General features: G+C 44.0%; 1 protein-coding gene across 1 annotated transcript; it reads left to right on the top strand.

Annotated features, from left to right (window-relative positions):
- Positions 1 to 40: 40 nt before the first annotated feature.
- On the top strand, positions 41 to 27,241 carry ECD (ecdysoneless cell cycle regulator). The gene is made up of 14 exons (XM_075288057.1): positions 41 to 133; positions 3,078 to 3,296; positions 3,842 to 3,959; positions 6,372 to 6,459; positions 7,249 to 7,424; positions 10,391 to 10,583; positions 10,694 to 10,822; positions 17,483 to 17,608; positions 18,759 to 18,844; positions 21,042 to 21,148; positions 22,340 to 22,514; positions 23,055 to 23,122; positions 26,622 to 26,821; positions 26,924 to 27,241. The coding sequence occupies exons 2-14, from the start codon at positions 3,092 to 3,094 to the stop codon at positions 27,143 to 27,145; spliced, it is 1,893 nt and encodes a 630-aa protein (XP_075144158.1). The 5' UTR covers positions 41 to 133; positions 3,078 to 3,091; the 3' UTR covers positions 27,146 to 27,241.
- The last annotated feature ends 262 nt before the right edge of the window (positions 27,242 to 27,503 follow it).

Below are 27,503 nucleotides of genomic sequence, written 5' to 3'. Positions count from 1 at the left end.
GACGGCCTCCTGTCACATGTCCCTCCTGGAGACGCTATGTAATGACGTCACCCGCAGTTATCCTGTTTCCACTCGAAGTTTGACAGATCTGCTTCTTTTATATCGAAGGAAACGGAGTACTGTTCAGATTGAGGTAAGCTGCTATCCGTTTTCTGAACTATATTCATTTTTAACGAGTTATCTAATAGCTAAGGGTTCTGTAAGTACAATGTATGCTCTTTGTGGGGACTAGAGGTGCTGAGTACCCCCTGTGGGGATATTATGAGGACTAAAGACTTAATTTCTTATATCTCTGGTAGTCTAGGGTAGTGAAAGGGATAATGCTAACATCCCTGATGGTGTAGGTTAGGTTAGAAGTTACTACCAACTTCCCTGGTGCTTAGGGGTTAGAAGAGGTCAGTAGCGTTGTCCTTGGTGGGCTAGGGTTTTGAAGAGGTCAGTGCCAACATATACCTGGTGGTCTAGGACAGTGAAAGGATTCATGTTAGAATTTCTACTGTTATACAGCCACAGACTATTGTCAGCACCCTTGAAGGGCTAAGGCAGAAAATGTTTAAAGGGATTTCCCAGGACTACAGTGTTTATGTGCTATCATTAGGATGGCCATCAATACTGACTCCCCACCGATCAGCTGACTGACTGCACCTGAATGGGACAGAGCTGTGATATCCAACACAGCTACTACTGAGTGTATGGTGTACAGAGTAGTTGAAAGGGATCCTATCATACAAATTTTTTTCTGAGTAACACGTCGGAGTAGCCGTAAGAGAGGCTATTCTTCTCCTACCTTCCGTTGTCTTCTCCGCGCCGCTGTTCGCCTGAAATCCCATTTTTTGTCGGTATGCAAATGAGTTCTCTTGCAGCACTGGGGGCGGGTCCCAGCGCTCAAACAGCACTGCAGGCACCCCCAATGCTGCCAGAGTACTCTCTCCAGCGCTGCCTCCATGTTCGTCAGCAACATGCTCTTCTTCCGGCGCAGGTTTCAGACTTCTAGGCCTCAGGCAGAGCAGACTGCGCATGCCCACAGGCCACGAGAAAATGGCCGCTTACAATACTGTGTGAGCGGCCATTTTCTCGTGGCCTGTGGGCATGCGCAGTCTGCTCTGCCTGAGGCCTAGAAGTCTAAAACCTGCGCCGGAAGAAGAGGACATTGCTGACGAAGATGGAGGCGGCGCTGGAGAGAGTTCTCTCGCAGCATTGGGGGTGCCTCCAGTGCTGTTTGAGCGCTGGGACCCGCCCCCAGTGCTGCAAGAGAACTCATTTGCATACCGCCAAAAACTGGGATTTCAGGTGAACGGCGGCGCGAAGAAGACAACGAAAGGTAGGAGAAGAATAGTCGTTCTTAAAGCTATTCCAATGTGTTACTCAGAAAAAAAAAAAGCATTTGTATGATAGGATCCCTTTAAACAATGAAGAGGTCAAATTTATACAGCCCCCTCAGAAAGCTGATGGACAAGGGTGTCAAGAGTTGGGCCTACTCTTATCTGATATTCACAGCTTATCCTTAATACAAGACATCAGTATAATAATCCCAGAAACCCATAGATCACAATGATATTTGTAGTCCAGGTCTCATAACTGGGTTCTGTCAGGGAAATCCATCTGATGTACGGGCCAGATTTTCCAGGTCCATAGTCACCTGTATGTAGGAAGCCATATAGTATATTCATGTAAATTTTGATAATGTTTTGTTTAGATTTTTTTTCTGCAGCTTTTGAAACCAAAAAGGAGTTTCCTTTATAAATTCTCTCTATGTATGAGCCACTCCTGATTTTGGCTTCAAAAACTGTTTAAAAAAAACAAAACTGATCAAACTTGCATATTTGAAAACCCCCTTAGGCTAGGTTCACATCCGGCCTGTAGGTCACAGATTCCGCTGAAAATCTCTGGAGGACTTTTCTCTCCACTGGTTTTTGTATAAAAATGGCGGAAACCCAGCAAACCCCATTATAGTCTGTGTCATTCAAGGGTAACCACTGTTTTATCAGACAGACTCTCCGTCGTTTGGGTTTCTCAGTGGACATGAACAACAGAGAGCCTTTCACAAGTGTGATAAAATGTGCTAATTGTTTTTCATTTCTTGTAATGTCCTTGCACTAGTCAGAGCGTCCTGTATAATTTGAGGATATCAAAGCACTGTGCCCAATCACAGTAATGAGAGAGACTCTGGAACAGGGCAGTAATGATCGGGCATGGCTGTCACATACCTGCTGCGTGACAACCCTCTATGCAGCAACTGTTTTGGGGATTCCTAGATCGTGTTGTCCTTGAGGTACACTATGACTAGGGTTGAGCGATCGTGTTTGGAAAAGATCGGATTCCGATTGGCGATCTAGAAAATTTCATGATCGGAATTCCAAACATGATCTTTTTAAGTGGGATCGAGATCGGTGATTATTTCCCACAATGCTTTGCTACTGGCCAAGCATTGTGGGAAAAGCTAGCAATGTTAGCCTTCACACTGAGTATACGCTCCGCTCACTCTGAGCGGAGTATACGCTCAGTGTGAAGGCTCCGCTGCAGTTCCATAGGAATGAATGGAAGCAGCCGGCACACAGCCTTAACCCCCTGCGCGCCGGCTGCGTCCATTCATTCTAGTGGGAGACTAGCTAACATCTCTATTAGCTACTTACCTGCAGAGATGGCTGGTCCGGTGCCTGGTGTTCTCGTTCTTCTTCGCCTCGCTGCCCCCGCCTCCCAGGTTAGTGTTAAAGAGCTAGGAAGAAGGCGGGCTTGAGGCTTAGGAGAGTGTGGGCAGGTCCCGGGCGGGGAGACGTGACGTCTCCCCTCCCAGTACTCGCCCACACTCTCGTAACCTGGGAGGCAAGGGGCAGTATAGTGAACAGGATTGCTTTTAAAATCCGATCTCCGATTAGTAAAAAAAAATCCAATTGACTTGCATTGGGATCGGAATTGGGATCGAGATCGGGTTTGAATGAAAAATGACCGGAAATTGGATTTCAAAATCGATCCTGAAAAGTCAAGATTGGCTCAACCCTAACTATGGCATGCCAGGGAATTCATAGAGACTTTTTTTTCGGAACATTGTTTAATTCTCCCCATACTTTTTATTTTAGAAATCTTTCGCACAATGGAAAAGCAGGAGAAGATGATGGTTGTGGAAGATTTTGTAGAATATCGCCTTTTTCTGGTAACCAATGAACCAATTAACCCTGAAAAACTCAAACAGACTTTGCAGCAATACATAGAAGAGATACTTGCTAAATTTGCTCCATTACTGGCAGACTACATCTGGCAAAACCAAGCATTCAACCTCAAGTATAAATCAAGAAAAGGTGACAAGATATGATTAACATGATTCATCGGAAAAGGGATTTCTGGGCCTGGGCAAGAAGGCACCATCTGCTGTATAGTGGTTGTGCCAATGTACTGCAGCTCTGCTCCTATTCACTTCAATAGGAACTGAGCTACAGTATCTTTTTTTTTTTTAAATCTCTTCCTGCTGTCAGTGAATGGGAACCACATCCACAAGATAAAAACTTGCCCTGATAATGTTCAATGAACACCCATACAGGTTTTGGTATATTAGAGCTTTCTTGTCATGAGCCATGTGGCAGTGTGAACATTATCTGTATAGAATTGTAATCTCTGCATATATACATACATTGTTCCATTCACAGCAGCAGGCAAAGGGTGAAGGACTGAAACCTAAAGCATATTAGTAAGTGGCAGTATTTCATTATTGTTGGAGGATTTGTGTGGTTTACCAACTTTGTGCTGGTTTCTAAGACCTGTACACATTCTGATTGTCTATTTTTGTTGTATTCCTTGTTGTCTGTCCTAGAATACATGTCACGTTGCTCTGTTTCCTTATGATTAGGTGGTGTACCAGCTCATATTGGAGGAAGAACACATTTTGGTGATAATATAGAAGATGAATGGTTTATAGTTTACCTTATTCAGCAAATTACTAAGGACTTTCCACAACTCGCTGCCAGGTATTGTGATTTCGGCTGAATTTATATGGTGGTACCTGGAGTTATTATAAGTACATGAAGTAAAGGTTTTAATGGGATTCTATCATTAAATTGCTATTTTTTCTTATTAACACGTAGGAATAGCTTTAAAAAAGGCTATTCTTCTCCTACCTTTAGATGTCTTCTCATCGCTGCTGCTCGGTATAAATCCCAGTTTTCTTCGGTATGCAAATTAGTTCTCTTGCAGCACTGGGGGCGGTCCTCAGGGCTCAAACAGCACTGGGGGTGTCTCCAATGCCGAGAGAACTCTCCACCGGTGCCTCCATCTTCTTCTGGAACGGCTTCTCCCTGTGTCTGCTTCCGGGTACTGTGGTCAAACTTCTACACGTGCGCAGTTGGCTCTGTCTTCGGGCCTTGAGCAGAGCCGACTGCACATGCAAGCAGGTGTTTTCTTGTGGCCGCTTACCCCAGCTTACTGTGTAAGCGGCCACAAGAAAATGGCCGCTTACACCAGGCGGGCATGGGCAGTCGGCTCTTCCCAAGGCCCAACAGCAGAGCCGACTGCACGTGCCTAGAAGTTTGAAGCCAGTGCCGGAAGAAGACGCAGGGAGAGGCTGTTCCAGAAGAAGATTGAGGCGGCGGTGGAGAGTTCTCTCGCAGCATTGGGGACGACCCCAGTGCTGCAAGAGAACTAATTTGCATAACAAAGAAAACCGGGATTTCTACCGAATGGTAACGCGGAGAAGACATCTAAAGGTAGGAGAAGAATAGCCTTTCTTAAGGCTATTTCTACGTGTTATCAAGAAAAAATGTCAATTTAAAGGTGTATTCCCATAACCCTTGTTCACCAACCTGCAGGCTCTGTGCTCTGTTCATTTTCTGGTTTTCTTGGCACATTGGTGGGCGGGGTTTCACTTGCTCTGCTATGTGTGCAGTCAGTAATGAGGGATTGGTTGTAAATGCTGTCAGAATCTGGAGTTGCTAGGTGGGGTGGCATAGACACACAAGTCCAATTTCTTTAGTCCAAAACAAAAGTAGAGTTTTATTTTCACTCAAAAAGGTAGTGCAGCAACAAAAGGAAAACAATACAAAAATAAATACCTGCCCGGCTAGGCTCTAACTAAACATAGAATAGGTTACCTCACTTAGAGTAACAGAAATCCAAAAGCCAGTAGAATGATTCAGGACACAGCTCCAAAAATATGACACCTCTCTTTGGCTCTCCAGCCAAACTCTGCCCAAGTGTTGCTACTGGAGCAACTTCTTAAGCCTCCTTGACGAGGAGACTCTCTGAAGCTGAGTCGCTGCTGGAACATCCCCATAGTGTGGACTGGAGGGGGGTGGAATGACAGGTCCCACTACCAACCTACCTGCCATTCCTAAAAAATCCAGCCCAGTAACTGGAACTTTGAAATAACCCTCAGCAGACAATAGTAGTTATCTGCTGAGAAATGTTCTTTCTGGAATTTTCTCATCTCACCCACCTGAGTAGTCTGGGTGAGATGTACACCCCCTCCATGATCTGACCAGCCATCAGCTTTCAATGCATTACTACAGTATGAAGCTGATGTAGCAGAGCTGGATTTCAGTCAGCTTGCATTACATACAGAGGTAATGGACTCCTTATCTCAGCCTTTATCAGCCAAATTCAATTAAACCAGCTGATAAGTGGAAGAGCTGAAGATAGACAGCACAGTAATCCCGGAGCGCTTACCTCCCCCTTCCCAATCTAAGGGTGAATTCACACTGAGTAAACGCTAGCTTATTCTGAACGTAAAACACATTCAGAATAAGCGGCGTCTAAAGCAGCTCCATTCATTTCTATGGGAGCGGGGATACGAGCGCTCCCCATAGAAATGAATGGGCTGCTTCTTTCACTCCGTGCAGTCCCATTGAAGTGAATGGGGAGTGCCGGCGTGTACGCTCCGGCATGAGCAGAGCTTGCCGTATACGCCGGCACTCCCCATTCACTTCAATGGGACTGCACGGAGTGAAAGAAGCAGCCCATTCATTTCTATGGGGAGCGCTCGTATCCCCGCTCCCATAGAAATGAATGGAGCTGCTTTAGACGCCGCTTATTCTGAACGTGTTTTACGTTCAGAATAAGCTAGCGTTTACTCAGTGTGAATGCACCCTAAGGAGCTCCATTACCTGTCAGACATAAACAGCTCAGAGCTGCTGCCGAGCACTCATCCCCATTTACTTGAATGAGACTGAGCTTATGCTATACCATGTGACTGATGAACGTAAGTCATCAGCACGGAAAACCCCTTTAACTTTTACCATGCATGAGACCTATTGCCTTCTCTGGCTCTGCTGGAAAACTGTAAGGGTTTATTCTTCATTATTGCCAGGAGTAAGAGCCGACTAAATGTCTGTACACATACTCAGTCATTGTCTTAGCTGCCTACACTCCTGTCGTATTTTCCTTAGGGTTGAAGACAACGATGGAGAGTTTCTACTGATAGAGGCTGCTGATTTCTTGCCCAAGTGGCTTAAGCCAGAGAACAGCGCCAATCGGGTAAGTGTTTTGTTGTTTTGTTTTGTTTTTTTCTTTTTAAACAGACAGCTCCTTTAGGCTGGGGGGCCCCATGGGCCAGAAACACCGCGGTAAAAATCTCAGCATTTTACAGTACTTGCAAAGTGGATGGGATTCATGGGAATCCCATGCCCACTTTGCAGAAAAAATCGCAGCGCAGCCACGCTGCGATTTCCAAAACAGTCACAGTTTTGAAAATTGCAGCATGTTAATTATATCTATGGAAACGTTGGCGGCGTTCCAATAGATATAATTGTAACCGTCAGTCCGCGGAGGAAAACCCTGTGAACTTTCTGTTCAAAGCGCTGCGGGAAGAACCGCAATTCGTTCACGCTGCGGTTGTTCCCGCAGTGGTGGTTCTGGCTTGTGGGGCCTTAGCGGGGTTTTTTGACCCCCAATTGAGTTTTCACTGACCTATCCATGGGCTTGGTCATCAGTATGAAAAATCAGTTTGGGCTTGTAAAACCCCTGTAGGCTAAGGCCCCATGGGCCGTAATCGCAGTGCTAAAGCGCTGCAGAAAGAACCGCTGCGTGAACGCATTGCATTTTTAAGAGAAAGTTCAGAGAGTTTTCCTCTGCGGACTTTCTCTTAACATTATATCTACGGGAAAGCCATCGGCGTTTCCATAGATATAATTGACATGCTGCGATTTGCAAAGCTGCAACGGCACTATAATCTATAGGCCAGCTTTAAAAAAAAAAAAAAAAAAAAAAAAAAAAGTTTTCTCTGTAGCTGTGAAACTACTTAGTGGTTCTCATTTTTCTCCCCAGGTCTTTTTTCATAATGGAAAGCTGTGCCTTATACCACTGCAGCCAGGTGCAGGAGACTTACCAGACGCAGCCTCCAGTATAGACTTATCACAAGCCCTTATGCTGCTCGCTGCTCATCCAGAGGCCTTCACCGCATCAGAGTCTATTATTAAAGCTATCGATCGGCGAATTAAAGGGTATGTTGTTTTTTTGTTTATTTGTTTCTTTATTCATTTGTTCACGCTCTTTTGCTTTGTTTACATGCAGTTCACAGTTTTAGAAGATTTACATTTCTTACATTGGTTTCATTCATTCAAGTAAAGGGAATCTCACTAGAATTACCCCAAGTACAGGAACCAAACGGTAGTATACTTTGGTTTTTGAAGGGGATGTCTCAATACAACCATATTCCATAAACCTGTGGGGGTGGAATCCCCCATTCGGGAGTCCCCTTTGTGTGCCAGAATAGTGAGATGGGGCTGTTTCTGGCAGACCTAGCATGCCTTTGCATTACATAGGCATGCAATGCTACATGAACTTATAACATGACAGTGCTGAGAAAATGTGCGGCTGGTTGTAGAGATTCCGTGTTATCTGCAATGTCTTTTGTATGTCATTGCATATACAGTGCCTACAAGTAGTATTCAACCCCCTGCCGATTTAGCAGGTTTGATAAGATGCAAATAAGTTAGAGCCTTCAAACTTCAAACAAGAGCAGGATTTATTAACAGATGCATAAATCTTACAAACCAAAAAGTTATGTTGCTCAGTTAAATTTTAATAAATTTTAAACATAAAAGTGTGGGTCAATTATTATTCAACCCCTAGGTTTAATATTTTGTGGAATAACCCTTGTTTGCAATTACAGCTAATAATCGTCTTTTATAAGACCTGATCAGGCCGGCACAGGTCTCTGGAGTTATCTTGGCCCACACCTCCATGCAGATCTTCTCCAAGTTATCTAGGTTCTTTGGGTGTCTCATGTGGACTTTAATCTTGAGCTCCTTCCACAAGTTTTCAATTGGGTTAAGGTCAGGAGACTGACTAGGCCACTGCAACACCTTGACTTTTTCCCTTGAACCAGGCCTTGGTTTTCTTGGCTGTGTGCTTTGGGTCGTTGTCTTGTTGGAAGATGAATTGATGACCCATCTTAAGATCCTTGATGGAGGAGCGGAGGTTCTTGGCCAAAATCTCAAGGTAGGCTGTGCTATCCATCTTCCCATGGATGTGGCCAGGCCCCTTGGCTGAGAAGCAGCCCCACAGCATGATGCTGCCACCACCATGCTTGACTGTAGGGATGGTATTCTTGTGGTCGTATGCAGTGCCATCCAGTCTCCAAACGTCACGTGTGTGGTTGGCACCAAAGATCTCGATCTTGGTCTCATCAGACCAGAGAACCTTGAACCAGTCCGTCTCAGAGTCCTCCAAGTGATCATGAGCAAACTGTAGACGAGCCTTGACATGACGCTTTGAAAGTAAAGGTACCTTACGGGCTCGTCTGGAACGGAGACCATTGCGGTGGAGTACGTTACTTATGGTATTGACTGAAACCAATGTCCCCACTGCCATGAGATCTTCCCGGAGCTCCTTCCTTGTTGTCCTTGGGTTAGCCTTGACTCTTCGGACAAGCCTGGCCTCGGCACGGGAGGAAACTTTCAAAGGCTGTCCAGGCCGTGGAAGGCTAACAGTAGTTCCATAAGCCTTCCACTTCTGGATGATGCTCCCAACAGTGAAGACAGGTAGGCCCAACTCCTTGGAAAGGGTTTTGTACCCCTTGCCAGCCTTGTGACCCTCCACGATCTTGTCTCTGATGGCCTTGGAATGCTCCTTTGTCTTTCCCATGTTGACCATGTATGAGTGCTGTTCACAAGTTTGGGGAGGGTCTTAAATAGTCAGAAAAGGCTGGAAAAAGAGATAATTAATCCAAACATGTGAAGCTCATTGTTCTTTGTGCCTGAACTACTTCTTAATACTTTAGGGGAACCAAACAGAATTCTGGTGGTTTGAGGGGTTGAATAATAAATGACCCTCTGAATAAACTTTTCACAATTCAAAAAAAAATTAAACAAAGAAATAACATTCTTTTGTGGTGCAGTGCATTTCACACTTCCAGGCTGATCTACAGTCCAAATGTCACAATGCCAAGTTAATTCCGAATGTGTAAACCTGCTAAATCTGCAGGGGGTTGAATACTACTTGTAGGCACTGTATAACGGTTTATATGCTTGTGCACAGTTTGCTTTTGTGCAACTGTAATCATCATGTGTTGGGGGATGGATCATTACCAAGTCTGTTTTCTGTCTACCCCACCTTTAAGGGAGATAACCGTTTACAAGCTGCTGCGCTATAGTCCATGTGCTATCTATGTACATGGTCTCAGCTAGCAGACCCTCCTTCAGGTAACATGGTGAATAACTATGAAACTACTTGATGGTTCTGATTTTTCTTACTAGGTCTTTTTTAGTATTTTTATGCCGGGACCAGCACCAGCTGGTGCCGTTATGGACGCTTGTTCCAAACTGAATGGGGTCACCGCAACATGAGGAACTGTATTGGAGGTCACTGCATTAGAAAGGTTGAGAACCACTGGTCTAAAGAAAGAACTGTTTTGTTGCCCATGGCGACCAATCACAGCTCAGATTTAATTTTCAAGGATAGAATACAAAGTGAAAGCTAGTGATGACCAGCAGGATGTCCAAAATACGGATGCGATGCCAATCTTTGCATTATACTTTCTCTCTGTAGATTCCACTTCTGGTTTTAACTTACAAATACTGATGCAAAATACTGACAATGTGAAAGTGGCCTTAAAGAAGCTGTTCTCTGGTTAGGACAACCCCTTTAAGGTGCTATTACACAATAGTTAATGGCTGTTGATAGCTCCCATAGTTTACAGCTATTCACTAGTCTGGACCTGTACCTGTCAGGGGTAGTTTACAAGTATATTCGGCCCATTGGTGGTGCAGCATCTGACACTTGTGTATTGGCACCTTTGTCAGTCCATTTGGCTTTCGTCTATAAATGATCTTGGTTCGGTTTCTGATATTATGTACCATACTGATCTGTGCACTGTATTAACATTACTACTATATTCTCTACTACACTATTGGTAATAGAATGCAAATTGTAATGTAGGAATTGACTTGATTCAAATATTTTTCAGGTATCCTGAAAAAATTAAGGAGTCCTACCATCGAGCCCAATGTTTCGTCCCTGCAGAGATTGCCTCTGTACTAAGGGAGCGTCCACAGTTCGTATCAGCAGCAGTCCAAGCATTTTACCTCCGAGACCCCATTGACCTGAAAGCCTGTCGCACATTTCATCATTTCAAGCCTGAGAGGCGTGTGTTCACATTGGTAAGAATTTATTTTGTATTCTGCTCCGTGTATGTACGTGATCACCTGGCATGCCTCAGGCATACTTTTATATATTATGCTTGATAGATGCCTCAATCTGTTATTCACAGGTGACATTTACAAGGTGCTTGTATGCTCAGCTCAGCCAGCAGAGGTTCCATCCTGACAAACGCAACGGGTACACCCTTCCTGACCTCTCACATCCCAAGTACAGAGCACATGCATTGGGAATGAAGCTGGTAAGCAGGGATTATTTGGTTTTAAGATCTACCAGAGAAGTTGAGAAGCATACCCTTATGTGATCTAACTGTAGCTGTTCACACCAGTAAGGGTAAAAATACAGAATACATAATGGAATGGGGGGTTTGGGAGGGTGCGTTTGTCTTTGGGGGCTTGTCCTTGTTTGGGGTATGGGTGATGGTGGTGGTGGGGTTTGTTCACATTGAGTTTTTTTTGCAGGCGGATTTTGACGTGCCTATCAGTGTGCGGAAAAGTTATATGGTGGAAAAGGTTTCCGCTGTGTGACCTTACCCTAACAATTTTCACCCATCCACAGAGTAGATGGTAATAGATCAGTGAGAGCGTCTTGTTTCCTCATCTCTTATGTGGTTGTATGGAGCAGCATACATATCCAGCTAGTACGCCATACTAATGTGGATAAGAGTATACATTTTACTAAGAAAGAAAAATGCACACTAATAAAGTATAACTTTTAATAAATAACTGAATAACAGTTAATGGATATGTCGACCAAGAAACCAGCCCACATAAAAGGACCGAGCAACACAACTATGAAACCTGCACCAGTGGATAAACAAATCTCACAGCACACATGCTCCTATGTTATGGGTGAGACATGCCCGCACCAATCTCCTTCTGAGTACAGAGGTATGGGTCAGATATCTCAATAGACCTATAATGCGGCACTAGTGTAACATGTACTTTCAAGATAGAGATGCTAAGCCTACACAAAGGGCAAGACCACACACAACCTCCTTTATTCAATCAGATTGTGGAACCAATAGCTGTAATTGTAGTATGGCCGTAGTTACTAGTTGGCTAACTGGAGCTCAGTCTGAACTAGTACAACAGCAGCAGCACTTTATAATAAGGAGTAGTGAGCCTTGTAGCCCACTCTCATGTTGTGTCATAGGTAATGACATTGATAGTGACTCACATGTGGCCACTACATTAACAGATACACTCAAATGTGCCTCAAACTAAAGTGACCCATATATAATCATAGAGGTCGATCTAAGGGAAGCCTAATCTAATGTGACACACATGTAGTCACAAATAACTATATAAAGGTAACCTGACACGCTTCTGCTGACAGATGGAAGTTCACGTTATCAGAGGTAAGTGCAACACAGCCCCTGGCACTGATATCACCAGATGTCTCACACATAACATAGAAGCATGTGTGCCGTCAGAGTTGCAATATCCACTGGTGTAATAGGAGTTCCATGGTGGAGTCAGCAATGATTGGAGGCCTTCACTGTTTATGGTGATGAGCTATATACAGCCAGTATACAAACGCAGTAAAAATTCGTATCCCCTCCCACCTTCCCTGGTGTGTTTTTTGCACCAATAACTGTGCAGGGGAGGTAGGACAGGAACTACGACAACGTAGGCATTGAAAAAAAATTGAAAAAAAACCTATTGGCTGCCAAAAACATGTGACCTCTGATTTATAAGAATAGCGGCCGCCATATTCGTTTCATTTTGCGACTTGGAGACGTAGGGACAGTCGTGCTGCTGAGGGCTAGAGAGGGATTAGCTTCTGCTAGGCAGGAAAAACTGAAGAACAACAAAAGCTCTTTTCAGAGCTATACTGCAGGGAGAGGAGTCGATGTATGCTCAATCCAGCTTTGCACGGTGTGTGTCCCCAAACGCCAAAGTGGGATACACAGCATGTCAGGCCATATACCAGTGATGGCGAACCTTTTAGAGACCGAGTGCCCAAACTGCAACCCAAAACCCACAAAATTTTCGCGGAGTGCCAACACGACAATATAGACTTAATACTATGCGGATCCACAATTGCGGACAGTTACTGACCAAAAATTACAGTCATGTGGGGCTTTACAGAGCTTTCAATAATACAAACAACGTTGTACTGAAATGTAAAGGTCTCGGCATTTGGTACTTTGAACAATTAATTTTCACTATTTACATCGCACAGGATCTGTTTTATAGTTACCGTGTAATATTCTTACATCCTGTACTAATATCACGTCTGCTATAAAACAGATACTGTGTGATATAAATAGTGAGGGGACCCCAGACAGTATTATATGCTCTGCAGTAGGCCCACCACACAATATTATATTCTCCACAGTACCACAGTAGCCCCCCAGTGTTATATGCTCCGCAGTAGGTGTCCCCCCCCCCCCCCACAGGATTATATGCTCCACAGTGGCATCCACACACAGTATTGTGTGCTTATAAATAGCCCCCCCCCCCCAGTATTATATGCTCTTTAGTACCCCACCCCAGTATTATAAGCCCCCCCAGTATTATACACTCCCCCCAGTATTATAAGCCCCCTCAGTATTATACACTCCCCCCAGTATTATACACTCCCCTCAGTATTATAAGCCCCCTCAGTATTATACACTCCCCCCAGTATTATACACCCCACCCAGTATAAGCCCCCCCAGTATTATACACTCCCCCCCAGTATCATACACCCCACCAAGTATTATAAGCGCTCCCCCCAACATCATATACACAGTGAGCCACTCTCATACTCACCCCTGAAGAGCCGCCGGCATCCACCTTCTTGTCACTGGTGGCGCTGATGACGTCATCGCGCCCGCGTCGGGGCAGAGGTCAAACTCTGCAGCCAGTGTAGGCAGCGGTCGCGCGATCCGCGGCCTACCCTGACAGCTTTCAGCTGTATGTGCATTTGCACAACTGAAGGCAGTGATCGCTCATCAACGGGGAATCCTGTACCGGATTCCCTGTTGGTGAGCGATCCGGGCGACCGCACGCGTGCCAGCATGGAGGGCTCTGCGTGCCCTCGGTTCGCCATCACTGCCATATACGCTCAACCCAGCTTTCCTCGGTGTCTACCCTCAAACGCCAAAGTGGGGGATACACAGCAATTCTGTCAAGCTATATACGCTCAATCCAGTTTTTAATGCTGTACCCCCCAAAAGCTAAGTGGGATACAAAGCAATTCAGTCAGGCTATATACGCTCAATCCAATTTTTAAGGGTCTACTCCCCCAAAAGCTAACGGCTCGTTCACATCAGCGTTGTGAACTCCTTTCTGCAGGTTTCCGTTTCCTGCCTAAAACAGAGGCAGGAGACGGAAACCTGCAGGAGTCTCTCTCACCCATTCATTTGAATGGGTGAGAGAGATGTCCAGCCGTGAGCGGCGGTGAGCGTTTTATGCTCTCCACCACGAAACCGAGTTTTATAATCCGGACACAGAGTCGGACATGCAGTACTCTGTGTCCGGATAAAAAAAATCCGGTTTCGCGGCGGAGAGCATAAAACGCTCACGGCCGGACCCGGTCTTTGCTTTCCGTCTTCTGGCATGCAGAAGACAGAAACCACAGAACGGAGATCCGAACGCATGTGTGAACCTAGCATAAGTGGTATACAGCAAATCTGTCAGTCCATATAAGCGCAATCCAGTTTTTAACGCTGTACCCCCCAAAAGCTAAGTGGGATACACAGCAATTGTCAGGCTATGTACACTCAATCCAGCTATCCACAGTGTGTACCCCCAAAAACCTAAGTGGTATACAGAAAATCTGTATATAGTATATATACGCTGAATCCAGCTTTACTGGTTGTATTCCACTCCCAAATAAAAGTGGTATACAGCTAAATATAAAATAACATCTCTGTTTATGGGCTGAAGCTGAATGGTGGGCGTGACACTGATGGGGCAAGTGACAACTACAAAAAGAGGGGTAAAATAATTAATCCTGGGGGTGGCATGGCTGAATTGGCACTAATAGGCACAAAATAACATCTCTGTTTATGGGCTGAAGCTGAATGATGGTTCTGACACTGTATACGCTGCTGGGGCAAGTGACAACTCCAAAAGAGGGGTAAAAGAATTAATCCTGGTGGTGACACGGCTGAATTGGCACTAATGGGCACAAAATAACATCTCTGTTTATGGGCTGAAGCAAAAGAATGGGGCATAAACTTAAAATGCAGGGGCCCCAAACTGTCTCTAACTCAAGAGAGCATAGACACGCAGGTTCTATCATGCAGTTACAAGTAGAAGAGTGGCTCTGCAACTGACAGTTGGGGTTCATTGTGTACACTCTATGACACCATGATTTTAAGGACATGTTGAGCCAGGGTTTTTATACTGACTGAGTCAGGAAGGAATTTTTTTCCCCTAAAATGGGGAAAGTGGCATAAGCCTCGTGGGGGTTTTTTTGACTTCCCCTGGAAAACACTGTAAGGATTGTAGGGTTATAGGTTTGACTTGATGAACTAATGTCTTTATCCAACCTCATCAACTATGGGGGAGGGGGGGGGGGTAGTAACGCCCTCTGGTTCTGTGTCTTCTTCCGACTTCTCTTCAAATCCCGCGCCTGCATAGTAGTGCTTCCCTCCGAAGCGCTACTGCGCAGGCTCACTCGTGAACTGCCATTAAGTAAAATGGCGAGTGAGCCTGCGCAGTAGCGCTTCGGAGGGAAGCGCTACTACGCAGGCGCGAGATTTGAAGAGAAGAAGCCGGAAGACACAGAACCAGAGGGCGTTACTCTAAGAAGACAGAAGAGGCAGGCGTGCCCGAAGTTGACGTCGCATCGTTTATCCCCACCCATGGTGCACGTTCAGTTCGGATTTAATATAACATTTACGGTGCCTGAATAGCCTTTTTAAAGGCTATTCACACATATGTGGGGCTCTATTAGCATAATTTTGCTGATAGAGCCCCTTTAAGACCTGATCATAACCCTGTAGAGGTAATGTAGAGTCCGATATTAGAGGACCATTACCGGTAGTAGTGGTTGCAGCCAATTCTCCACCTTTGCGGTCCTCTAAATAAACGTTACCCCCAGGACTTGATGCCGAAATGTTATCAATTTCACAATCAAGATCAAGGTCAATGTCTGGGTCCTCAGGCCAATCCACTGCATCAATCCCACACAAAGAGAGTGATGGTTTTGGAACCACCGTTTTAGGGGCTAACAATTTTAATGGGGCTAACACTCTGCTGGTGCAAGGCTCAACTCACCCAAAGGGCAAAAAACTCTGCTGGTGCAAGGCTGAACTAAGTTAAAGGGCCTCAATCTCTGCTGGTAGCTGAGCTTAAGGGCCTCTAACTTAATCTGGAAGGGCTCACGTTAAGGGCAAGAAAGGTGAATTTTGGAAGGTCTTATCACATCCACACACATCCACAATGAGAGTTCAGGGTAGGTACTGTTGGATTTCCCATTGCCTATTCCATCTGTGGTTGTCATGGGCAACGTGATTTAAAGGGGTGCTTGGTAATGTTTCTTTAGCTTAAAATTTGGGTTTCTGTCCATCCAATTGGGGAAGAAAGAAGGTTTCCAGGTATTTTTCCACTTTCATAGTTGTTATTTTTAGTGTGGAAAGTGTGTAGTTGATAGGCTGTGATAGTGGGGTAATACTGTGACTTGGGCATGTTAGATGTCCCCAGACATGCTTCCCCTGCTGTCCCAGTTGCATTGCAGAGGTGTTGGCGTCATTTCCTGAGGTGTTATAATGGACTTGGTGACCCTTCTGAGTCAAAATGTGGGTTCCCCTGGAACAAACTGCTTATAATGGGGTTCGATATTCGTTCGAATAGTCGAAGATTGAGGGGCTATTCGACACGAATAACAAATATCAAATATTTCACTGTTCGCTCATCTCTAATGTTGATCCCATGACTGTAATCTACATCTATATCTTAAGATAAGTGGTTGTTAGATGTAAATATAGATGTGAGTGGGCATGCTCAGTTCTCTCTATTCCTTTTTAGGAAGATAAGTAGTCACACCCAGCTGTTTTTAGAACGCCTATAAAAGTGACTAGGTCCGCGTTCTCGTTCTTGGCTGTGTGGGTCCAAGAGGTCTGATTACTGGTGCTCCGACCATTAGAAACCCCAGGTATCACGTGACTAGGTCTCTGAGTGCCCGTGTGAATAAAGCCTTGGTGATCATGCTAAAATGGAATGGTGATCTATGCCAGTCCCATTGAAGTGAATAGGGTGGTTGTTGTCGCGCATAAGCACTCCTGGACACCAATTTTTATAATTGCCGGGCATAGAGAATGGTTGTTAGTAGTGAGAAAAATCCTTGTAATAAGTGGTGACCTGGTGTCGGCATTCATTCATGGCAGATAGGTATTAAAAACTGTGAAGAAGTAAAACTCATTATACTACTATAATATAACTTTACTATGTATTTATCCCTCTGTTAGGGTGCGTTCACACTACCGCCACTGTCCACCCTGGAGTTTCCATCCTAATCTCCGTAGAAACTGGACAGGGGATGGCTTGCAGGTGGTTCACGTTAAAATGCATTGATTTGAATGGGTTTTTAAAGGTAACTGCCAGTGTCCGTATGCGGCCTCTCCGCCTGCAAACTGTTTTCTTGTTTTTTTTCCACAAACACACACAGTCCTGCATGTACAACTTTTTGTCCGTGCAAAAAAAAAAAAAAAAACTGTTTCCAGCCGGAGAGGCCGCATATGCTGTCCCCTCTCCAGTTTCCCCGGGGTTCAGGACAGAAACCATGGGGTGGACGACGGCGGTAGTGTGAATGTCCCCTTACATTCACATTAGATGATTCTCATGGAGTCCTGTTGCTTGTTAATAAATAGCATTCCATTGTATTAAGAACTTGGAATTTGCAATGTCTTGGATATGTTCTTTGTTTATTCTGATATTGAATCATTTATATGGTTTTCCATCAGGCGCATGGTTTTGAAATCTTGTGTTCCAAATGTGCTGTCTCTGACAGACTTTCCACAAGACTTCCTTCACAGAGTCCCCTCTGGACAGGATTCTTAAGCAACTTGAAAAAGAATGATTTCTTTAAGGTATGACAAGTTTAATAACGCAAGGTTAAAGATGAACAATGTCTTCAGCAAAGGGTTAACAGATCTATCAGTAGAGGGTAGTAGACAGCTTTGGTGGAAATTAGAACAAATGTAGATTTTTCTGGCAGCATTTGTAATAAATTTTGTAATATACTTTATTAGCAAATTTTGTCTTTGTTTGAAATCTTGCATCTCTTAATTCTTTCCCTTGCTTCTATATTGAGAGCTGTCCCTGCTTATCATAAAGACATAATGAGGGTGGGGTCATTTTAAATAGACGTTATAGGATTTCAGAGAAAGGAGACAATGTGTTAAAATGTATCACAAAATGTATTAATGATACACGTACCTGCAGGAAAATAAAGTATTGCAACTTTAGTTACGCTTTAAAGCCAGGATAATGTCATTAATGTGATCACACACACTGAGGGCATAGCCTAATACTTAAGTTCAAGGCATTAACACACATATATATATATATATATATATATATATATACCCTGTTTCCCCGAAAATAAGTCACACCCCAAAAGTAAGACATAGTAGAGGTTTTGTTGAATTGCCTAATATAAGGCACCCCCCGAAAGTAAGACATCCCCCAGTAATAATACGGTAATAATCTTTCTGCGCAAAGATTGTATGAAGAAAAACATTGCAGCCAGCTGAACACTGTGCGCGATGTTCTGTGTGCACAGATATGCCGGCTGCTGACGCTGCTTCCATACGTTGTATCCACTGTTCGTGCTGCATTCGGATGAGCTCGGAGATGCCCTTGGACATACACTAAGCATCGTATGCGGCGGGGGTCCACTCTCCCAGCTCATCCCACAGCAGCAGGAACAGTGGATACAAATAATGGGATCACAGCAGCAGCAGCCGCCGGCTTTCCTGTGAAAACAGAGCACCGCACACAGCGTTCAGCCGGCTGAAATGTTTTTCTTTATACAATCTTTGCGCAATCTTAGCACATAAGACATCCCCTGAAAATAAGACATAGCATGTCTTTAGGACCAAAATTTAATATAAGACACTGTCTTATTTTCGGGGAAACAGGGTATATAAACATTAAGACTCTGCTATCTATAATGTTTCTCTGTTGTTACTGCTTATTTTGGTGTCTGAAGATATTTATCAGTGACTACTTGTTTAGGGTGAAATGGAGGGGTCGGTGCGATATTGTGAGCTTATGAAGAAAGCAGAGATTTATTTCCAGAAGTCCGTGTTCAAACCTGACAGGTAAGAGTTTTACAGTAACAAAACTATGCAATGTACGGTACAATTCCTGTAATTGGGGAATGTATAGAATTTGTGAGAGGTCAAACTTTGAGGTTTTTTTTTTTAATTAAAGGATACACAGTCCCTGGTGCGTTCACTAGCTCATTAAGAGGGCCATACACTTTAGATAATTGTCAACTGACTGAAGTCCCTCCTTCCTTCCCCCAGTACAGTCCTGGCCAAAAGGCCGTAGAGACTGACACAAATATTATTTTTCAAGGGGCTCAGTTGTTAGCACTGCAGCCTTGCAGCGCTGGAGTCCTGGGTTGGAATCCCGCCAGGAACAACATCTGCAAGAAGTTTGTATGTTCTCCCCGTGTTTGCGTGGATTTCCTCCCATTCTATAAAGACTTTTTACTTAAATGAAGAAAAAAAATGTAGATTGTGAGCCCCATATAGGGATTACAATGTACATTTAAAAAAAAAAAATAGGTTACCCTCACACATCAACTGCATCGGCATCGGCGTCTAAATAACACCAATACAATTGAACTACATAATAGAGAAGGAAACCTCTAGCTTCAGGTTCTAACCACTTCAGGGCTATGAGCTGCCCTAAGATTTCTGCATCCTGGAACAGACCTCTTTGCATGGACATCACCGTCCTGAGCCGCCTGTGCCAGGACGCTGAAGTCTTGCTGCTTTCCATTAAGCAACTGCAGTGGACACTTCTCTTTGGGGGATCGGAGGTGGGAGAGTATCATCAACCTTTTTTTTTTTTTTTTTTTTTTTTTAACTCCCTTTGGGCATTTTATTTGAGGGGTGGGGGTAATACATATGAGGTCAATCAGGTGCACTGCAATTTTATGAAGATAAGAGGTCATAACTAATGTACAGGGTATTAGGGGGCTTTAAGAAAAGAGGGTATAAATTATAGAGAAAGGTCAGTGGGGTGCTGTATGAATGTAAGCAAAATAATATTAAAGGGCATTGGGGCAGTATTAAAGGGGTTTCCTAAGGAATAATAAAGTTACTGGTAAGGATTGTATTGGACAAACTGGGGAGATGGCAATTAAGGTGAAACTTAAAATAAAAAATACTCGGCCCTGGGCTACCGATGTCCGCAGCCCTCTGTTCAAGTACCCGCATGCAACTTCCTTGCCGCAAGTCCTGCACTGCACGTGATTGGCCTCTGCGGTTGCTAGAAAGGACTCTGTGATGTCACTTATATACATCACTGGGTCTTTTCCTGCCAACGCTGAGGCTATTGATGGTCTCAGCAGTCACGTATGACATGTATATGAACAGACAGTGGTGGCAGACACGAGAGCACTGGGGACAGGTAAGACTGGCTTCGCACTAGCGCTCTGTTTCTGTTTTTCGGGTCCGCTTGGGGACCAGATAAACGGAAACCCAGTCTACATAAAAAGTAGTTACCCATGGCTCCATAGACTATATGGGGTCTGCTTCATTTCTGCCCAGTTTCCACTCCCAAAAAATACAGAGAGGATAGTCTGCATTTTTCAAGCAGAATGGGGGACAGAATCCCCAAATGGAGTTCAAGCGCTGGTGTGAACCCAGCCCGAGTATGATTTTTGTGTTTCACCTACCTTGCCTTCACTGTGATTTGTCCACTATATTTATTAAGGGGAATTATTCATTGAGGGGCACTATTAACTAAGGGGGGTACATGTATATATGTATAGTGCCAACATATTCTGCAACATCTGACTAAAAGATGAAAACCAAATTTGTGTAAGCCTCAAAACTTTTGGTCACAACTGTAATGGGTGGTAGGTGGAATATCAGGGGTGTAACGTGTTTGCACAGGTACAGCGGACATGAATGTGACCACCTTTAGTGTCATCATTGTCAGATCTGGAATGTGCTTTAGTGAATTCCCACTGATCCTTAGCACCATAATGCGCCCTAATGAGACAGTATATTTCTTGGGGAGGAACATTGGACTTCCGCACAAGGTCATATTATGTAGGTTCTACAGGGATATCAAACACTTGCTGCCAGGTTCCCCAACATAGAGCTGATTGTTGTGGTCTCGGCACAGGGCATCCTGTGATTAGGTTATCATTGGGGACCGTTTGCAAACAAAGAAAACCACTATACTAAAGCTCTCTCTTTACACTTGGACATAGGAAACCATTGTTAAACACATGATATTACATAGTGATTTCACCCAGATCTATTGATTTTTACCCAGTGCAGCAAACCTGAGTCCTGGTGAAGAAATCCTGAGGTTACTGAGCACTCTGACTATTAACATAGATGAGATGAAGAAAGAAGAGGCTCATCTTCCTCCAGATGAAGGTAAATCTCACAAGCTAAAGATTGGTTGCATGATTTACATTCTACATAGGGAATCTGTTTGATCATACAAAATTACTGAAAGCGCTGGGTAGAAGTTGGGAAGAGGTGGTTAAACATTTTGTTATGATTTTATTACCAATTGGAAAAAGACCTTTTACTCCAGTGAGTGTATTGAGCTGCGGTGGATTGATGGATGAGGGGCTGAGGAACGGCTTGAGTGCACATCAGGATCAGAGACGGCCACCAGTGCACTTTTGTAAAAACGTAGAGGCATGTTAATAAATTTAAAAAAGCCTAATGGCCCTTGAAACTTCATTTGAGTAATTTCAACTTTAGTGAACTTGTAACTATTGTCAGGGTCTGGGGTTTCTAGGTGGGGTGGCATAGACACACAAGTCCAGTTTCTTTAGTCCAAAACAAAGGTAGTTTATTTTCACTCAAAAAAGGTAGTGCAGCAACAAAAGGAAACAATACAAAAATAAATCCCTGCCCGGCTAGGCTTAACTAAACATAGAATAGGTTACCTCACCTAGAATAACAGAAATCCAAAAAAGCCAGTAGAATCGCTCAGGACACAGCTCCAAAAATATGACTACTCCAGCCAAGCTCTGCCAAAGTGTTGCTGCTTGGCTGGAGTAGTCATATTTTTGGAGCTGTGTCCTGAGTGATTCTAAAGTGTTGCCAAAGTGTTGCTGCTTCTTAAGCCTCCTTGACAAGGAGACTCTCTGCAGCTGAGTCGCTGCCGGAACATCCACAAAGTGTGGACTGGAGGGGGGTGGAATGACAGGTCCCACTACCTGCCATTCCTAAAAATCCAGCCCAGTACTGAGCATTTACCAAAATGCTCAGTAGACAAAAGTCTGCTGAGAACAACCATTCCTGGAGTTTTCTCATCTCACCCACCTGAGTAGTCTGGGGGAGATGTACACCCCCTCCATTACCTGACCAGCCATCGGCTTACACTATATGTTGAACTATATAAGAACAGATATGTAACATAAATCTATTACCTCTTCAATCTTCGCCTGTCCACTGTAGTTCCATAGATAGATGTTGCTGATGTAGTTGACTTTTCTCTAACCATGTACGCTTATTACGACTACTGTTTACACAAGCATCCACTAATGGCTAACAATAGGGATTACAATAAGGTGAGATACCTTCTAATGTCATGTGTTTGCTTGCATGAAGATGACAGCTGGTTGGACCTGTCACCAGACAAGTTGGAAGAAATCTTACAGAATGCTGCAGGCTCGAAGGTAGTTGCCACTGAGAATGAGGAACAGTACAACTTATCTGAAGTGACCAACAGCATGAAGGCCTTTATGACTAAAGTGTCTTCACATGAAGGAGCGGAGTTGCCTTGGTATGTTTTATTAATCGAATAACATGAAAAGTTTTGTTACTCTTTCTAAAGAACCTATTTGTTTCAATTTTTTGTAAGCGAATAGTTCATTAGAAACGTTGTAATATATCTTATCAGAGGAAAATGTCTGCTGTTCTCAGCTCCTCTCCTGCCTGCTAAACTGCTCAGTTCACAGTCAGGTGATGACAGGCTGCACTTCATTGATGTCTAGGGATGGACAGTAGGGCCCCCTGCCAACATGCATGTAATTCCCTATTCTATGGACAGTTTCTGAGCTAAAAGTTATCCCCTATCCTATGTATAGGGTATAACTTTCTTTACTGGAAACCCCCTTTAAATCATTATTCACAAGTGTATATTTTGTGCAGTATTTTCCTTCAATATTCATAAGCCCAAATTTTTTGGCTTACAAATACCAATGAAGCAAGTGTGGTAAGGAGCCATTTTGGTTACATAATATCATTGTATTTGTTGTTATTAATAACAATTAACAGGGTTAATAACATCAGTACATGGTTTTGTTTTTTTTATGATGTGCAGGAATCTTGTAGAAGCGCCCATCACATTTGATATCGATTCCTTTACAAGTGCTTTGAAAAAGATAATTGGTGAGTTTCTTTCCTGTTAGCTCATTGTTGTAATTTTTTTGTGTGTAACTATATAGCCGAGGTCAGATAACGCTTACATTTCTTTTTGGAATCTACAATAATGTTGAATTTGTAGAATTATTTTATGGTATGTTCATGGATAACACCGCAAAATCAGCACCTGGATCTGCTTCCCATTGTTGTCTATGAGTGGCAGAGATCAAATGATGCTGGACAGAAGGGAGGGGGGGCGGGATTCTGTTTGAACCCCTCATGGATTCTGTGGCTGACTCCTATTAGGCCCTTTCATCTAAGGGTTGGTTCACACTAGCGCTTGTATTCCGTCCGCAAAGAGTCCGCATGGAGACCCCCCGGACGGAATACCAACACTAATGCAAGCGCTGTGCAGTTTAGCACACGGAGCCTATAGACTATAATGGGCTCCGTGTGCTTGCCATGCACTGCCCGCGTAATTCATTCGTGCGGGCAGTGCACGGCAAGCACACGGAGCCCATTATAGTCTATGGGCTCCATGTGCTTTGCAAGCACATCGCTTGCAATTGCGATTGCATTCCATCCGGGGGTGTCTCCATGCGGACTCCTTGCGGATGGAATACAAGCGCTAGTGTGAGCCAACCCTAAGCCTAATTGGATAGTGAAAGCCATGATGGAAAACCAGGAGAAAAGAGACATACCCTAAGTGTGTCTCAGCTGTTGAAGCTACAGTGCATTACCTCATGGTCTTACAGTACCAAACGATTAAATGGCTTGTGCCATTAAAGGGGTTGTCCAGACAAAAATACAATGCATACTCGCCTGTCCCCGTTGCACTGGTGTCTTCCCAGTTCATTTGCTCTGACGGCATCTACCTGAGTTGTGTTGAAGCCGCTGATTGGCCCCAGTGATCACATGACCGCTAAGGGTCTGAATGTCACTACCTGTGACATCACGGGTCTTCTTCCTGAGGCTGCTGATTGGCCTCAGTGGTAACATGACCACTGAGACCAATCAGCGGCTTCAGCACAACTCTGGAAGAGACTCGCCGGAGCAGACGAACAGGTAGACACGGGAGGACAGGAACAGTTGACCACTGTTCCCAGCTTACTTAAAAGTGTTGTCCATTTTTGCCTGGACAACCCCCTTAAGGACAATTCTTCTCCATCTGCAAAATAAGTTATCCAGTCACTGGGGATCCAACTGCTGACTCTCCCAGTGATTAAACCTCCTTGTGAATGTGGCACCAGTTTGCTTGCCTGACCAGTTGTCCATTCACTTCTATGGGTTTTGTGGATGCTGCCAGAGATTACAGGAGCCCCATAGCAGTGAATCGAGTGTCAGTCACACAAACACACTGGCCCTCCGTTCACAAAGAGGAGGCATAAGGGACTTTTAGTTTCCTGTTCTCTTTTATAGCTGGAAGTCCTGGTGATCGGACCCCAGCAATCTGACACATTTCTCTTATCCTATGAATGAGGGATAAGTGTCCTTAACAGCACAGTCACTTTAAATTTGTATCCGGTTTTAAACAGGATAAGTGAGAAATGTTTGATCACTTTGCGGCCAACCTCAAGGACCCCCACCAATCACTGATCACGAGATCGAGATCAGTACCATACCAGTGAATGGACTCTTGCAATACGAAAAACAGATTATTGGACAGGGCCCATGTGTTGGCCCCTTGCCATTCTTTAATTCATAACCTATCCTAAGGTCAATTATTTAGCTTAGAAAACCCCTTAGGTTTATTCCCTTTAAGTATTTTCCTAAAGAAGTTCTATTTGTTTTAAATCCATATAAATTTGAGATCTACTATTTACTTAAAGGAGTCTGTCAGCAGGAATTTCTAATCCATATAACAACGGAAACTTGTAGTGCTCTTTACACACATTCCAAATGTGCCTTTGCTATTCAGCATTGCAGCTCCAATATTGAGATAATCACTATTTTATTCATATGCAAATTCGGTGAAATGGGTTTTTTGGCACATTTATGTTCCCCAAGCTTCACCCTTTGATGTAGATTACCAGGCCAACCCATCATACTCTCATATTGGGGAAACCTTGATGGCAATTTGGGGAGGTAATCTACAGCATAAAGTGAAGCCTAGGGAAAATTAAAAATGTCTCTCAAGACATTTTCATATGCATAAAACAGCGATTTTTCTCAATAAAGTATCATTCGCGGGCTCTGTTTCCTCCCCTCTTTCCCTTGCTGTTGGGGTTCCTCAGGGCTCGGTCCTCGGCCCCCTGCTCTTTTCTCTCTACACAGCCCCCATTGGACAAATCATCGCCAGATTTGGCTTCAGGTACCATCTTTATGCTGATGACACCCAATTATACACATCTTCCCATGACATCACCCCTGCACTCATACAGAACACCAGCAACTGTCTCTCTGCTGTCTCTAATATCATGTCCTCGCTCTATCTGAAACTAAATCTCTCTAAGACTGAACTACTACTGTTTCCACCATCTAACAGATCTGTCCCTGATATATCCATTGCAGTCTCAGGCCTTACTATAACTCCTAGGCAGCATGCCCACTGCCTCGGGGTCATATTTGATGCAGACCTTTCCTTCACCCCTCACATTGAATCACTCGCACGTTCATGTTACCTCCACCTCAAAAACATCTCCAGAATACGCCCTTTCCTTACCAGAGATACACTAAAGACACTTACTGTCTCTCTGATTCATTCTCGCCTTGACTACTGTAACTCCTTACTAATCGGTCTTCCCCTAATAAACTCTCCCCTCTACAATCTATTCTGAATGCAGCGGCCAGGCTCATCTATCAGGCTAGACGCTACAGCGATGCCTCTGGTCTGTGCCAGTCACTACACTGGCTGCCTATTCATTATAGAATAAAAAAATAAAGTTATTACTCTCATCCACAAGGCTCTCCATAATGCTGCACCTCCCTACATTTCTTCCCTCATCTCTGTCTACCGCCCAACCCGTGTTCTCCGCTCACTCAATGATCTAACACTTACATCCTCTATTATCAGAACCTCCCACGCTCGTATACAAGACTTCTCCCGAGCTGCACCACTTCTCTGGAATGCTCTACCCCGGACAATCAGATTAACTCCTAACTTCTACAGTTTCAAACGCAAACTAAAGACGCATCTTTTCAGACTAGCCTATCACAATTCCTAATGCACAAAATTGTCTGAACACTGTATAAGCAATGCCGCCCCTGCTACCTCTTGTGTCACCCCCTCTACCTCATAGATTGTAAGCTCTTTTGAGCAGGGCCCTCAGTCCCATTGTGTGAAATGACGTTCTTTGTTATGTATGTCTGTATCTGAACCCTATAAATTGTACAGTGCTGCGGAATATGTTGGCGCTATATAAATAAAATGTATTATTATTATTATTATTATTATTAATGGAGCTGCAATGCTGAATAGCATATTTGGTAAGTGTTTAAAGAGCACTACAGGGTGCTTTCATTATGACTTTCCTGCTGACAGACTCCATTTTAAGAGGATGTTCTATTGAGTTGTTTGATTCCACAGGTCCAAGTCCAGAACTCGATTCTGATGATCTAGACTCAGAAGAGGACTTTGAGTTACTAAACAGTGATGAAGACTTGGACGATGATCAGCCCACATCGCTGAATACAGGTGACCTGCAAAGCCTACACTCTTACATGGATGTTATGGACAGGGAACTGGCACACACAAGTGTTGGGAAAAGCTTCACCAAGAAAAATCTGGTAAGAAGTGTGTACGTTTCTGACCATCACCTTCATGCTATAGGAGTAGTGTGAGGAGGTCATATTACACAATAGTTCTAATTGTCCTTTCTTTCTACCCAGCCTGCTAAAGCTGAGGAGAGTACCTCTGAGGAAGAGATGAATACCGAGGAGCCAGACTTGGCCCCAGTGGATGTGGACTTGAACTTGGTGACAAATATCCTTGAATCTTTTAGCTCTCAATCTGGATTGGCTGGACCAGCTTCCAATTTATTGCAAAGTATGGGTGTCCACCTTCCTGACAATACTGACCAGAAGACAGATGATAGAAGCTTATCACACTGAAATAAATCCAAGGACTATGAGATTACCATTCTGGTACTTTACGGTTTTACACATTACATATTTGCTAGGTACTTCAGGATTTAAATGGGCTTCTCGCTCTGCCATTAAAGTGGTTTTCCCATTTGGGCAAGTTATTCCCAATCCACATCATAGGGATAGGGATTTGCAGATTTGTGGGATTTCAACCAGAGACTTGACTCTCCTGGGCCTGAATGTAAAATCACTAATAGGGCCTCCATCTACTCTGTGGCATTTAGAATAGTGGTTATATTTTCTGTGGCAGAGGGTCCTTTGGGGATTGCTAGTGACTGCTACCTCTGCTCCCCCTATAGCTATGCACATGGCTTTGATCAGGAGA

Source organism: Leptodactylus fuscus, chromosome 10, assembly GCF_031893055.1.
Source record: "Leptodactylus fuscus isolate aLepFus1 chromosome 10, aLepFus1.hap2, whole genome shotgun sequence".
Taxonomy (NCBI): Eukaryota; Metazoa; Chordata; class Amphibia; order Anura; family Leptodactylidae; genus Leptodactylus; species Leptodactylus fuscus.
This window is presented reverse-complemented; position numbering and strand designations above follow the sequence as displayed.

Excerpts from the sequence above, each read along its gene's own strand:
- ECD (XM_075288057.1), top strand. The coding sequence starts at position 3,092 with ATGGAAAAGCAGGAGAAGATGATGGTTGTGGAAGATTTTGTAGAATAT. Across the intron at positions 17,609-18,758 it reads AAAAGAATGATTTCTTTAAG|GGTGAAATGGAGGGGTCGGT; the intron begins GTATGACAAGTT and ends CTACTTGTTTAG. Across the intron at positions 18,845-21,041 it reads TCCGTGTTCAAACCTGACAG|TGCAGCAAACCTGAGTCCTG; the intron begins GTAAGAGTTTTA and ends ATTTTTACCCAG.